The 15,736-nt window shown below is 34.6% G+C and overlaps 2 protein-coding genes across 7 annotated transcripts in view; both read right to left on the reverse strand.

Moving 5' to 3' along the window:
* LOC105208961 (uncharacterized) overlaps positions 1 to 15,736 on the reverse strand; it is a 188,257-nt gene that overhangs the window by 170,374 nt on the left and 2,147 nt on the right. Inside the window, exon 1 of one of the 6 annotated variants that reach the window (XM_029038082.2) lies at positions 7,965 to 8,642. The exons of the other annotated variants lie outside the window; for them this stretch is intronic. The gene's annotated coding sequence lies outside the window, so the exon portion shown is untranslated. Of the gene's footprint in view, positions 1 to 7,964; positions 8,643 to 15,736 lie in introns of those variants that run through there. 6 annotated transcript variants of the gene reach the window in all.
* Positions 12,811 to 13,807, reverse strand: LOC105208886 (uncharacterized). The gene is made up of 2 exons (XM_011178971.3): positions 13,535 to 13,807; positions 12,811 to 13,463 (listed from the first exon to the last, which is right to left on the reverse strand). The coding sequence occupies exons 1-2, from the start codon at positions 13,547 to 13,549 to the stop codon at positions 12,933 to 12,935; spliced, it is 546 nt and encodes a 181-aa protein (XP_011177273.2). The 5' UTR covers positions 13,550 to 13,807; the 3' UTR covers positions 12,811 to 12,932.

A 15,736-nucleotide genomic window follows, 5' to 3' on the forward strand; every position in this document is an offset into this window, starting at 1 on the left:
GGACGGACAGACAGACATCCGGATTTGAACTTTACTCGTCACCCTGATCACTTAGGTTTGTATGTATGTATGTGATTGGCGTTGCAACCGTCTTACACAGCCGTATTAGTTTTGCGGGGATACCAAATTCAGACATCGCGGCGTAAAGGCAACTCCTTTTCGTGCTGTCGAAAGCAGCTTTAAAATCGACAAAAAGGTGGTGTGTGTCGATCATCTTTTCACGGGTCTTCTCCAAGATTTGGCACATGGTGAATATCTGGTCAGTTGTCGATTATCCAGGCGATATTTAGGAGGCTGATCCCACGGTAATTGGCGCAGATTGTGGGATCTCCCTTTTTATGGATTGGGCAGAACACACTGAGATTCCAATCGTCAGGCAAGCTTTCTTCCGACCATATTCTGCAAAGAAGTTGATGCATGCACCTTATCAGTTCTTCGCCGCCGTATTTGAATAGCTCTGCCGGTAATCTATCGGCCACCGCTGCTTTGTTGTTCTTCAAGCGGGTAATTGCTATTCGAATTTCTTCATGGTCGGGTAATGGAACATCTGTTCCATCGTCATCGATTGGGGATCGGGTTCGCCATCTCCTGGTGTGGTACTCTCACTGCCATTCAGCAGGTCGGAGAAGTGTTCCCTCCATAATCCCAGTATGCCCTGGACATCGGTTACCAGATTACCACCTTGGTCTCTACATGAGGATGCTCCGGTCTTGAAACCTTCGTTAAATCGCTTCATTTTTTCATAAAATTTTCGAGCATCACCTCTGTCTGCCAGCTTCTTAAGCTCTTCGTACTCACGCATTTCGGCTTCTTTCTTTTTTTGTCTGCAGATGCGTCTCGCTTCCCTCTTCAGCTCTCTTTGGTATATATAACCTTATATCTAACTCGTTTAGTTTTAGGACTTACAAACAACCGTTATGTGGACAAAACTATAATACTCTCTTAGCAACTTTTGTTGCGAGAGTATAAAAATACTTAGACCTGTATCGTCAAGATAGTGAAATCTATGAATTATACCCGTTAGTTAACAGATTTTGTCTCCTGAAATGTCAAGAGCCCAAATTGTACCACTTCCGATATCGGCCGAGATGCTTCACGATATTGTTTGGTGGACATCAGAGCTTCCAAACTAAATTTTTAAAAATCTTTATACCACCTGCTCAGTGTGGAACCCAGTTTAGAGATTTTGAGATTAGAGAAAAAATTTAATTGAGAGACGAAAAAATCGTTATTGCATCTTCTTCAATGCTTTCTAGAGAGAAGATGGTCTCTGAGTCTCTCTTTCTTACTCAGCTGAGAGCTTATAAAGTCACTAGAATCATATTATTTTGGTTTCCAGCAGCCAATCACATGCAGACTGGTTTAATTCTAACCTTGATTTCGTGAAAAAGAATATTCTAACAAATCAAACGATGCCGAAAGTGATTCGAAAATAATAGATCTCCACTTCCAACCGAACTATAGGAAAGCAGTATATTCTAGACCTTGAACTCTTTCCACAAACTCACACTTCAAACTGTATCATTTGTTCGCCTGGTATACAAATCTAGCTTGCTATACAAATGAAGTGTAGAACAAAAATTCGCCTCGAGCTTTTTATGCGAAAATGAAAACAAGTACGTAAATAAATGCAAATATAGACAAGCGATGGAAATTTTCTGAATGCAAAAAGCTTTTACAAACACACATAGTACATACATACATATACAAGTATACGAGTATGTCACCCAAAGCGTGTTTCTTTTTATTACACCCACTGGATTAACTGAAGCGCGGCAACTGACAGACGATAAAATGACAGAATTACTCGAATTTTTAAATGAACTTAGTCTGTATTATCCGCTTATGGCAAATGCGTCGGTCACCACCGTCGGACGACATACGAGTAGGAGTGCTCTCAGCGATTTCAATGCAAATGCGTTGGAATAGTACTTGACAAATGCATGTCATTGTACATTTATTTATGATATGAATACAATATGGTACATAAACCGTTATGCAAATATTTAGTTTAATAATTTTGGAGACGAAAAAATAAGCGAAAAATTTTGAGTAAGGTGGTGATAAGTAAGTATGGAACCGTATAATTGTGGATGTGGAGGCTCTCGCGTATATCTTCTGGCGAGCTTCCCGATAGGAAGTGTTCTCATAGTGTTATTACAGCTAAAACTAAGTAAATTTCAGTTCGAGAAGGAAATCAAACCATTCCTGTGCCAGTCGGGTCTTCATAGCCTATCTTTTATCCGGCCAACAACTGTCAACCCGGCAGCCTTTCTAAACATTTAGTTAGATTAATTACCTCTATCAATCATAAGCCCGTAGCTGTACCAATAGTTCTAAAAAACGTAAGAATTCGAAAATGTCTGGAAGTCGACGACAACAATCAATCAAACAACACCAACTGCTCCAACCAGTCTGGATTCAAATGGAAGTAATGTCAAGTATTCGCTTCAAAGCCCAGAACCTGTACTCGATTCTTCTCCAATCTCATCACATAATTGATAAAGCTTTATCAAAGGTCTTCCAAGTAGGTTCTTTCAAATCAGAAACAACGAGCTTAAAGCTTCTTAGTGTACTCAAACTCCCACAATCCAATCCATACATGAGTTCGAAGCTTTGAATCTAACCGACGGGTTCCTGGAAGCTTCATTGTCTTCTCTTCAAGAAAGTTTTCGGCCAAGAATATGTCCGTGAGTATGCTGAACGGTATCTCTGAGATCACAGGTCTACGTTAATATAACCTCACTTTTACTAGAAGTTTGAACTGAAATTCGAACCTCATTCTCTCCCGAAACCGACTCCATCCATCTTTCCTCATAACATTTCAGCTGACACTTAAAGTCTTAAAGTCAAATTCTATAAATATTTACCGTTAGTCCAACAAATCTATAATATGCTTATGCAAGCTGGCCGCCCCTCGGGTATAAAACTATTCATTATGTGGTTGAGTGCGAAGGCAATTTCATAGTTATTTATGCAAAGCATCGAGTCAGACAAAGTGCATAAACTATTTATCATTTAGCAGCACAAAGCTCAAACTTCAGAAACATTTTTTTATGTTTGTATGGATGTATTGGTGTGTATGTGTGTGTTGAGTTCGCGTTATCCTTGAGCGCATAGATATTACTCATGACAACGCCATTCAATGCAACACATTTCAATGAACTCGCTTTTGTGTGGTCAAAATATTCCAACGGTTCATAAATAATGCAAAACAAAGAAGCTACAAATCTATGTTTAAAGCATTCAGCGTTTCTGCCACTTTTTTGTTTTCATTTATTTTTTTTTTTTTTGGGTAATATAAATAAATATGCGCTCGTATTGGTTATTTTATTCAATTGCTGCTTAGTTATGGCAAACAATACTCTGTCGAAATGGTTAAACAGGCAAACTTCATTTTGTGTAATTCTGAAGAATTTTGTAGCTTAGTATTGAGGTTATCAGTGGTTTAGTTGTAGTAGTTTTGCTATCTAAAGCCTTAAGCGGCCATCATAGTAGCATAAAAGCAAATTTGAGCACTGATAAAACATGATAAATCTCTTGAACCGACATAAGCGCTTTTCGCTTGTAAACGCAGAGTTATAAATAGAAACATGTTGCTTTTGAATTATTCATGCTTAAGACAGAATTTATTTTTTTTCTGCAGAAAGTTCAGTGAATACTTTGAACTGTTCGTCATATTTTGCTACAAGCGTATTTAGTAGAATTAGTGTAGTTGCTTGTCTTCAGCATAAACTTCTTGAAATATTTGTTTTGGAGAATATAAACTTTTCCGTTGTAAATGATTGTGATTGGTAACAAATATGTTTGCATTTGTTGAGTTTAGGCCTTCTTCTTTGTGATTCCAATTTCCAAATTTAAATAGAATTTGTTCAAAAATCATTATATAGCGGTGTAAAATTGAAGTTGAAGTGATATAATGGGTTTCCAATTTTTTGAGGTTTAAACAATTTCGTAGCGGAATTTTTATTAAAAAATTCTTGCTTTTTTATACTTTTTTGGAATATAAATTTAGGTTAGACATGTTTTTAGGAGCATGTTGTTCGTGAATTCTTGGCTAAAAACAATACTGTAACGATGCCCCTGGCTTCATATTCGCCAAACATGACTCCGTGCGATTTTTCCTATTTCCAAAAATAAAGAGAACTTTAAATGGCTAGCATGCGCTCTTATAAAAGAGCTAAAGGTTGTTCTAAAAATCAGGTTTGAGAAGTGTTTCGACGATTGAAAGAAGCGCTTGCATAAGTGCATAATATGAAATGGGAGCTAAATACGACAACTTGATTGCAGACGAATGAAAAAATATTTTTGTCCAAAAAACGAGAATTCCCGTTATTTTTTGAATACAACTCGTTTAGTATTTATTTATTTTTTTTTTTGTTCGATAAGCAAATTTTTTGAAAAATGCAAAAGCTTAACAAAGATCAATTAAAATATCAAAGGAAGAGTCCTACTCCAGTAGACAAATTGCATTATCAACAGGTAGATCATATAAATTTTAAGTGAGAAATAGTACGAGTTACGTATACGTCATGGCACTCCTAACGAACGAATTTCATCTTCAAGTGGTATTCAGATGATTTATTTTAAAATTTCTTAGCGTTGAATTTAAACTAATATTAAATTATTCGATTTTGAAAGAGTTGAAAAAGTTTAAGCATAATTACAATACAAAAGAGGAAGATCACTCATACGCCGTGTCATAACTAATGATTTTCATATTCCATAAATTTTCAAATAATTTATTAAATGAACATTTTCTCGTCTCTTCTGAATATTTTCTCATTTTTTTCAAGTTTATTGTAACGTATTTTTATTAAGTTGTTTGATTTTACTAAAAAAGACTGTTATACACATAGAACTAAAAAAGGAAATCACTCATACGCCGAGTCATATCAGTTGATGGTATTTAATTTTATTCTTCAAAAGTTACTATTTCCAACACTTTTAAAATAAATTATCGCGTGATTTTAAAGGAGGAATAAAATATATACAATTTAATGTTATGGCCAAGAATTTAATCTATACTCTATACTATTTTATTAAGATATAAAGATTTGTATGTATGTTTGTATTGAATAAACTCAAAAACTACTGTGCCGATTTCAAAAATTCTTTCACCATTGGATAGCTACATTCAACCCGAGTAACATAGGTTATATTTATTGCTAGAATCTCAACTTTCTAAAAATAGTTCCCAGGTGAGGGTATCAAAAAGACTCCATGATTTAGAATCTTCAACTGAAACTGAAAATTGCTTGCCAATCATTCTCTTCGCATCGCAATCCCGTGCCAGAGACTCGAGTAATAAGCGCTCGCAGCTGCTTGCTGAGAAAAATTTCAAAACGCTCCAAGTACGCGCTTAAGGGTCGAGTACGTAGCGTGTGCAGCGTCTTGAAGAACAAAATATTAGAAATATACAAGCTCGCACTAGGGCGTCGAACTCTGAGCATTCCCAACGCCTTCATAATAAGAGAAAAAGACAACGGACACCAAAGACTGGAGGTCGTAATCAAGTTTTAGCTCATTACAAATAAATTATAATTTCATGTTCGAATTTTCCTCATTTTACTTCTTTAAAATGAACCCACGCAAGAAATGGCAAAATACATACATATGTATGTATGCAATTGAGGCCGTATTTCAGCAATAAACGTTGTTCCGTTGTAAGTCTGTTCATTATGAAAAATAAGTATAAATCAAGTAAAATAAATACTAACCCCAATAATTGGGACTCAAAAGATAAATGTCACTCATACGCCATGTCATAACTAATAACTCACAATGTATGTAATGAAGTGATTTTTAAAATAATTAATGAATGTACAAAACATGTGCTGTTTTTTAGCTTTAAACCACTATTAGATTCTAATCTATTCTGATTTTGAGTATATTGTATTCCAAAAAGAGTGAAATGAAGAAAGCAGATCATTCATACACCATGTCATACAATATTAAAATCGGTATACCAACAAATTTTCTATAAAACTTTAATTTATTTCCCGCATGAGTAATGCAATAAAAACATCCATTGCAATACAAGTCAAGTCTAAAGTCAAACGAATAAAAAAGATATTTTGAAACTCGCTGCAATAACAGACGAAACTCTGTCCGAGAGTTATTTTACTTGAATATTGAAAATTGTTTCCGTCCACATGACATGCACATGCACAAACGTTGCATAGCAAAATTAAAATTGTATTATATTTTTTTAGCCGCACAAATTGTGTATGCAAATCGTTAAGCGTATTTGGCGCCAAAGAGCCAGCAACATTGTGTAAATATTTGTAATTTCCCCAGAGCTTTGTAATTTTCAATATTTTGCCAAAAAATGTTTATAAAATTGACATGCATAATTTATATTGACAACAACAAGAATGTATAGGCGAATATATTAAATAACGGGTGATTTTTTTGAGGTTAGGATTTTCATGCATTAGTATTTGACAGATCACGTGGGATTTCAGACATGGTGTCAAAGAGAAAGATGCTCAGTATGCTTTGACATTTCATCATGAATAGACTTACTAACGAGCAACGCTTGCAAATCATTGAATTTTATTACCAAAATCAGTGTTCGGTTCGAAATGTGTTTATCGACAAATTTTGTTCAGCGATGAGGCTCATTTCTGGTTGAATGGCTACGTAAATAAGCAAAATTGCCGCATTTGGGGTGAAGAGCAACCAGAAGCCGTTCAAGAACTGCCCATGCATCCCGAAAAATGCACTGTTTGGTGTGGTTTGTACGCTGGTGGAATCATTGGACCGTATTTTTTCAAAGATGCTGTTGGACGCAACGTTACGGTGAATGGCGATCGCTATCGTTCGATGCTAACAAACTTTTTGTTGCCAAAAATGGAAGAACTGAACTTGGTTGACATGTGGTTTCAACAAGATGGCGCTACATGCCACACAGCTCGCGATTCTATGGCCATTTTGAGGGAAAACTTCGGAGAACAATTCATCTCAAGAAATGGACCCGTAAGTTGGCCACCAAGATCATGCGATTTAACGCCTTTAGACTATTTTTTGTGGGGCTACGTCAAGTCTAAAGTCTACAGAAATAAGCCAGCAACTATTCCAGCTTTGGAAGACAACATTTCCGAAGAAATTCGGGCTATTCCGGCCGAAATGCTCGAAAAAGTTGCCCAAAATTGGACTTTCCGAATGGACCACCTAAGACGCAGCCGCGGTCAACATTTAAATGAAATTATCTTCAAAAAGTAAATGTCATGAACCAATCTAACGTTTCAAATAAAGAACCGATGAGATTTTGCAAATTTTATGCGTTTTTTTTTTTTTAAAAGTTATCAAGCTCTTAAAAAATCACCCTTTATGTATTTAAGCTAACTTTTTTAGCTGATATTTTATTGCATAAATATTAAGTCTGCTGAGATTGCATAATTTTGGGAGACAGTGGAATTTATTTGAAGTGCTTGCTGCTATAAAGAAAAATGTCTATCAAAATAATTTTAGCAGCATTACACAAATTTCTTGCAAAAAAAAAGGCATGGAAATGAACAGTCGAGTACTAGAGGTATTAAAGGCGAAGAAGTCTGCAAAGTTGAGAAAAATCGAGTAAGAGTTCCAATGCGCAAACAATGAAGAGAGCTCGGATAAATTCGATATAATAAATACGCCTAAAGGTAGGCAACATTAAATTTTTTATTTTTAAAATCCTAGATGTAGGCAACATTTTCAATTTTGGTATAATTTTAGTCAAATTTGAATTAATTTCAAAAATATGTTTGATTATGGATTACGTAGAGTTCAAAGACTTTTACAAAGATAAATTTAATTAAATTATTTCTGCTATTCTCCTAAAAATTAGCATGCAATTTTATACTATTTCGGTATATTTGCAGCTAAATTTGAATATTTAACATTTGCCAACAATGCTGCACAAATTTGCGAATATTTTTGTAAATAATGTAGTCAAACAAATGCGTTAGTGTTTAACTTACCTGTTCGTCTTGTTTAGCGTTTACTTGCATTTTCTATTTTTCACATTTCGTTAATATTTGTGACATAATTGTTATTATTATTGACCGCTTTTGTGTTCTCCACTTAAGCACCACATTAAAGCACAATTAAATTTGTAGTAGTCATTGGTTACTATTTAATATTTAATATTGCCGTTAAGTGGTCGTTATTTATCGTTATATAAGCTACCGCATAGTGCTGGCATTTACTCAATTTGTAGCTAATTTTTAGTGCTGTTTTAACTATGTACTTTTAGGATTATTTACTAACAAATACTTGCACTAGCGTAACAGCAAATATGTTGTTTGTGTTCAGCTAATACAGTTACAGATTTTTTTATACCACGATTAAATTAAGTTTTTTAAGTTGCTCGGTTTTTCATTTAATAACTATTTTTTAATATTTTATCTTATTAAATGTATTTGCTTTTTATTTTATTATTTTTATATATTATTCAACGCAAATTATACATTGATTTTATGTAACACCAATTTATATTTTTTTTTTTTAATTAAATTTTTTTTTTCTTAATTAGACTTGTTAATTTGTAGCTAAATAAATTTTTTTCTTAAAATTCTTACTTAAATAATTTTTTTTTTATTTCTTGTTTTGTTCTATTTTTTATAATTTTTGAAAATTATTTTGCGTAATTTCATTTTTTGTTTCATTTTCAATACCACTACTTTTTTTTTGAGTATATTTCACTTACTTACTTACTTTTTTATGTTTTTTTTTTATTTATTTATTTTTATGTTCGTTATTCTTTTAATATATATTTTTTTCATTCATTTCCTAAATAAAAATTTATTAAATTCAAAATACAATATTTATTAACAAATATTTAATTTATTGCGCTAACCCAATTTTGATTTAATTAACAAAAATATTTTTCATCAAAATTTTTTTATCAATTTTTTTTTTTTAATACATTCTACATTATTATTTTTTTGAACTCTATTATTTCTTAAATTTATTTTTAATATTTACATGATTTTAGTTAGATTCTTATTATTAAAACTTAAAATTATTTTCATATAATTTGTTTAAATTTATTTTGTTTTTATTTTTAATTAATTGTACATCCTTTTTTATACTTATTTTTATTGTTTATTTAATTTATTTTTAATAATTACATATATTTAATTCATTTTATATGAGTTATTAAACTAACTGGTTTCATTTAATTAAAATAAATATATTGTATATAAAAAATAATAATTTTACTTCATTCGCTTTTAATTGTACTTAAAATATGTTTTACGTTTTTTTCCCTCAAGTGTATTTCATCAGTCATATTTTTTCATTGCTTTAATTTTTTTCATTATTTTATTTTATTTTATTTTATTTTATTTTATTTTATTTTATTTTATTTTATTTTATTTTATTTTATTTTATTTTATTTTATTTTATTTTATTTTATTTTATTTTATTTTATTTTATTTTATTTTATTTTATTTTATTTTATTTTATTTTATTTTATTTTATTTTATTTTATTTTATTTTATTTTATTTTATTTTATTTTATTTTATTTTATTTTATTTTATTTTATTTTATTTTATTTATAAATAACATTAAATTTTCTTTTTCCATTTCCAAATCATTTCCACTCAATTCAAATTCACCTTAAGCACACTTAACACACACCCTGTTGAATTTGCCAAGGCATGAGCTCAGTTCGTAATTTTTGTTATTGTAAACTTTTCACTTAATTCCTTAAATCGCATTACAATTTACAACCGTTAGATATACGAGTATTCTTACCGACGATTAACGGCACCGAACAATTAAAATTTCATTTCATGCTTTATGATTTGCAATCGTTTTCATGCGCATTTCGTTTTTGTTATTCTTATTGTTGTTGTTGTTTAAGCTTATTATATAGTAGTTACTTATCATTTTATTTACTATTACTCGGTTATTTGAATTTTTAATAACTTAAAAGCGTGATTTGCCGACGATTTGGAAATTTCACCTAAAATTCGCAACACTTTTCGACAATTTCACATTTTTATTCACATTGCATAGCGTAAAATTTTATTTTCTTTTTAAATTGCACAACATTGATTTTTACGGATTTTTTATTGTTATTGTAATATTGTAATTTCTAATTTTACTACAACATTTCGCATGCCTCGTTGCGGCTCAACAATTTGCCAAAACCATCTTACAGCCCATTCAGCCCCCTCATAACGGTAATTCGCAATAACTAACGGTCGGTGTGTTGCAGGCACGACTTCTTGCGAAACAGGTAAGCTCGTTTGGCGGTGCTCTCCTGCCACGCGCTCCACACGAAAAGGCGCTTAGAAAGGCGGCCGGCGGGGGCACACGATTTATTGCTTTATTTGATTTGGAGTTAAGTTGTTGTAGGAGTTGCTAAGAAGCTTGCTGCTTTGGAGCGCCGTAGCGGCAAGCAAGCAATCGTGGCGCTAACAGGAAAACGTTCGTTGTGCTTACTTTGAGTTTTTTGGTTTTTGTTGTGTTTTTGTAGTTATTACTCTGCTTTCACTGCCGTGGCATGTTTGCTTTCACAAGTATTGTTGTTGTTGTTTTATTTTTTTATTTACTGTTATTTTACGTGTTTTCTTTCAATATTGTTGTTTTTTGTTGTTCTTGTCTTTCGCTCGGATTAGTTTCCCCTCTCCACCTCTCGTCTACTCTAAGTGGCTTTCACGCTGCGGGCTTTTTTTCTTGTTTTTGTTGTTGTTACTATGCTTTACGCTTTTCTTGTTTTTTTTATTTTTTTTCCACCGTTTTTCCGTTGCTTCTTCTACTTTTGGCTTACACAACTTATATAAGATTCAATGTTCCGCAACAACAACCACAACCACACTAACACACATACACATTCACGAGCGAGTGTGTGCCTACGCAGATACGCGAGCCAAAAGTAGCTGGCAGTCTAAGTACTACTACTGAAGACTCGTCTTCGTTGGAACTCGTCGTCGTGGGGTGGTGATGATTTCACTTTCTAACGCTTTCCATTTTACTTATATATTTTGTTTTGTAATTGCATAAACATACCAGCGCAGCGTTAATGTGTGCGTCACAACAACACATACATACGTATATACACTTAAGATACTACATAGCAGAGTATGTAGAAGAAGCGCGTGCACTTCACCGTTATAGTACTACAATTATGTATGTTTCTACACACACACACACACTACACATCAAACTAACGGTAGTAGCAGTGACCAACTAGCCAGTCAACCAGCCAGCTAGGCAGCCCGCCGCGCGCGCTTCAGTGTGTGCGTGTTGGCCAAGAATGTCAGCTTTCAATCTCCTTATATTATTTTAGTATTTTTATGTGTTTGTTTTTGTTGTTTTTATTGTTGTTGTTTCAAACACTAAACACCCTTTTTTTTCAGTATTATTATTCACTATATATCGGCGCGTTTTAACTCCCATTGAAACGTTGTTAATACGAACAGAACCTCACGAAGACTAAACTAACCGTTGCATGTTGGTCAGTTATTTAGGCACCGTTATGTTCTCAAAAGCTTTTTTGGTACAAAGTTATGTGTATGCTTTTTTGACGAAACGTCGTGTGAAGAGCGCAAAAAGCTAACGAAGCTAGTTGCTTAATCAGGCCAAGGAGCTTTCATTTGCGCGCCAAAGTAGCTTTTTGTAATAGGTGTTACAGGTGTGTTGTTGTAGGCGCAACAGCATCAGCTGTGTTTTATTGGTTGTGTATGGTGTTGTTTACGGTAAAGTAACGGTTTGGGAAGAGTCTTTAAGTTTATATGGCTTAAGAAGTGTCTATAAAAGCTATTGAAGCATTTTTTCATGAAAAAGCTTAATTATTTTTATGTTTTGCCTATGCCAAATATACAAATTAGGGCTCGTAAAATTATTCGATTAACCTGAAAACCAATTATTCAAATATCCGGTTTGTAACCGTTCGTACACATATTAACCGGTTAGCACTATTCGATTAGTCGCAATGTTACGACTATTCGGATAGTCGTTCTACTACGATTATTCGAATAGTTGTTCTGCTGCCACTATTCGAATAGTTGCTCCGCTGCGTGCATTTGAATAAATGAGAATTGTTTAAAATCCAAGCAGCCTTTGATTTTTGTTTGTTTTTATTTGTGAAAATGTCAATTGTGGACATTTTTCATGAGTCTCACATTTTTCAATAAACATAGAAACACAACGAACGGTTAACCGAATAGTCGGAAATGAGTGGTTAATCGAATAGTCGACAACTTACGACTATCCGAATAGTGCAAACCGAATATTATTATTCGAATAATGCCCTAATCGGTTAATTCGGTTAATCGAATACCAAGAGCTCTAATACAAATACAAAAATACAAGAATTAGGTTTGTCATTGCCTTCTCTGGAACGTTATCTAAAAAAGCTTAGAGATTTTGCTTAGAAGTCTGATTGAACCCAGGTCTTATGTAGTCGCCGCACTTCCTCCTTCAATGTCCAGCATTCGACAGACTTAGATTAAAACATCTCAGTACGCACATCTTCGGCGAACTCACCGAAGTGTGAATCGACTGGAATCTGGAATCGACATTAACCGACTTAAGAACTTAGAATCCAAGCGCTTTGTCAAATTATAAGGGTCTTAACGATCCGTCAAGAGTATCTGGGTGCCACAAAAGACAGTCGAATCTATCTAAGTGAGACGCTCTGCAGTTGCGGAGATCTACACCTTAACTTAACCTAACCTATGTAGTCGTAGTATTAAGTTATAGTTGGAGGAACTTAGGTAATTCCGAGATTACAACCTTCGACCATTTCTACACGATCCTAATAAGTTAATTAAGCAGTCGTCTTTCAAAAATTACCAAAAAACCACATGAGGTAGTTATTTAAAAAACGAATTTATTCTTCCAAGCAATTCCGAATGATTTCTTCCAAGAGAAAAAACTATGTACACAGTTAAAAAATCACAGCAGAGTAAAGACGCTTAATCACTCCTTAAATCTAATAGCCATGTTTTTTGTAACCACCATGACTGCCACCTGAGCCGTAACCGCCTGAGCCACCACCAAAGCCGCCGCCTGTACCGAAACCACCGCCAGATCCGCCACCACCGCCGCCGCCTGGTCCAAAACCGCCACCACCGCCTCCGGGACCGAATCCACCACCACCACCACTATGTCCACCACCACCGTGTCCACCAGAGCCGCCACCGCCTCCTGGTCCGAAGCCACCACCACCACCTCCGGGTCCAAATCCACCGCCACCGCCTCCGGGACCAAATCCACCACCACCATGTCCACCACCACCGCCTCCACCACCGCCTCCACCAGCGCCGCCACCACCACCTCCTCCTGGTCCAAAGCCGCCACCTCCTCCTGGACCAAAGCCGCCACCACCACCTCCAGGACCAAATCCACCACTACCACCACCACCGCCGTGTCCTAAGCCGCCACCGCCACCATATTTAGAGCCACCACCGCCGCCGCCATAAGCATTAACGGCGCCCAAAACGGCTAAGGTAACGAAAATCACCTGCAAAATACAAGAGAAGAACGTTTGATTCTAAATTCTATAATAACTTCCACAGCACAATTTCAATTTACCGTAAACTTGTTCATCTTCCCGACAGTTTTGCTGGTGTCTCACAGAACATTCACAGAAAACTGGTTGGTGGCACTGCGGTGGCTGGGCTTTTATTGTTTGGAAATTGTCGATGCAAGCAAATTTGTGGCGATGCGAAAGCAAACTGGTAATAATCGGAGATGCATCTTTGTTGTTTCCATTTTGCTTATTTACACGAGATTATTTGTACGTCTTTGGCGTTGTTGTTGTTGTTGCTGTGCTTTGCACTATCTCAATCGTTTTGAATTCACGGCAAAATGTTGTTGATTGAAATGTCTCAGCGCAGCGTTGTGTTAAATACCCTACATAGGGCGATTAATTGATTTATGGTGACGTAATGTGTTTGATTGATTGGTTTCGTTCGATTTGGAATTTTAAATGAGAAATTATTGTAATTGTATATCCGGTTCAGTTGCAAGTCGTTTTTTGGGTTTGTTTACTTTACATGCGAGTTATCCAATTGAAATTTAATACTTAATCGGATTAGAACTTCCATTTTTGTAGCACAAAATTTATAAAACTTAATTTTTTAATTATATTTAATATTTTGAATTTATTTACAGCTCATCATCCAATCAGTTCGTTGGCGGTGGGATTTAGTCTTTCACACAGTACGCTGGATAGGACCTTATATTCGATATTGAGGAGGCTTATCACACGATAATTGGCGCAGATTGTTTGATCTCCCTTTTCATGGATTAACCAGCGCAAAGTTAGATTCACAACGTCGGGTCTTTGTCCAATCATATTCTGCAAAGAAGCTGTTGCATGCATCTTATCAGTCCTTTGAACAGCTCGGCCGGCACTCCATCGGCCCCGCCGCTTTGTTCTTCTTTAAGCGGGTAATTGCTATTCGAACTTCTTCATCGTCGGACAATGGAACATCTGTTTCATTACCAACGATTGGAGATTCGGGATCGCATTCTCCTGGTGCTGCACTTTCACTGCCATTCAGCAAGTTGAAGAAGTGTTCTGCAAATCTATTCATCATTATCGGCTTATAACGAACTCTCCATTTAATAAATAAAAGATAAAGGAATCTCCACAAAGAGTAAGAGAACAACAAGACACAAAAACAAAAAAATTTAATGTGAGACTTCTATTTCAGTCAGTGAAAAAAAATCATTAAATAATAATCATTTCTTCGAGTGATTTCTTCCCTTGCCACTGGAATCATATTCTTGCTGTAAACAAAACCTTTAACTTCTTGACGACATATTCTAAGATAGTTAGAGATATGTTAATTCCATCCAGAGATATGAAGATGTGGTTTTGGTCCCCGGTAGTCATGGATTCTGTTCTAAGAGACTATTAATGTAGCTCCCCCTCGGAGATATAAATCCGGGGTTTCCCGTGATCGACTCACAAAAATGTATGGTTTGCTCTTCCAGGAATAAATTTATTAACTAAATTTTCTAACTAATTCCGAACACATTGTATGTAATTTCTGGGTGAAAAAGGGTGCCATGGTTAAATCAGAAATATCTCGGTATAAACTGGGTTAGGAAGAATACTTTTCAATATATCGCACCATCCACAAAAGTTTTTGCGATAAATATTTAGAAAACTCTTCAGAAATCTAAATATCGAACCCTTATCGACTTGCTCAATACCGACCTCATTACCGATATTGAAGTAAGGAAGGGAAAAAATCGAAAACGCGATTATAGAATCAAAACAATATTGCAAAGGAAATATGGCATAGTTCAAATCAGAGGATCTCATTTTATAGAGCTAGAATTAAAAATCTTTTTTTTTTAGTTTTTCATTATAATTCATTATAATAGAATCAACTCAGACTTAAGAGATTGATATCCATTTTTACGACCTTCAATCATTATCTATAACATTTAAAAACTCATAAAGGGTGTACGACCCAAATAGACACAACAAATAGACTCAATAAACCCAAGCGCAGTACACAAAGTAAAGTTAAAAAATTAATGTAAAAGTAAAAAATAAATATATTAATAATATAAATAGCAAATATGAATGATTTGATGGGTAAACACAGAATTCAATTCTAATCACAAAATAACATACAGAGATGCATTCAAACGCTCGCAGCGCATCTGTAGTGCTAATTACGGTAGAAGCTTGACGTAAAAAGATCAGTGCAAGCATACATACATACATACATATATTTGTAAACACCGGCGTATGACTGAATATTTTATGGTTAG

Source organism: Zeugodacus cucurbitae, chromosome 5 (assembly GCF_028554725.1).
Source record: "Zeugodacus cucurbitae isolate PBARC_wt_2022May chromosome 5, idZeuCucr1.2, whole genome shotgun sequence".
Taxonomy (NCBI): Eukaryota; Metazoa; Arthropoda; class Insecta; order Diptera; family Tephritidae; genus Zeugodacus; species Zeugodacus cucurbitae.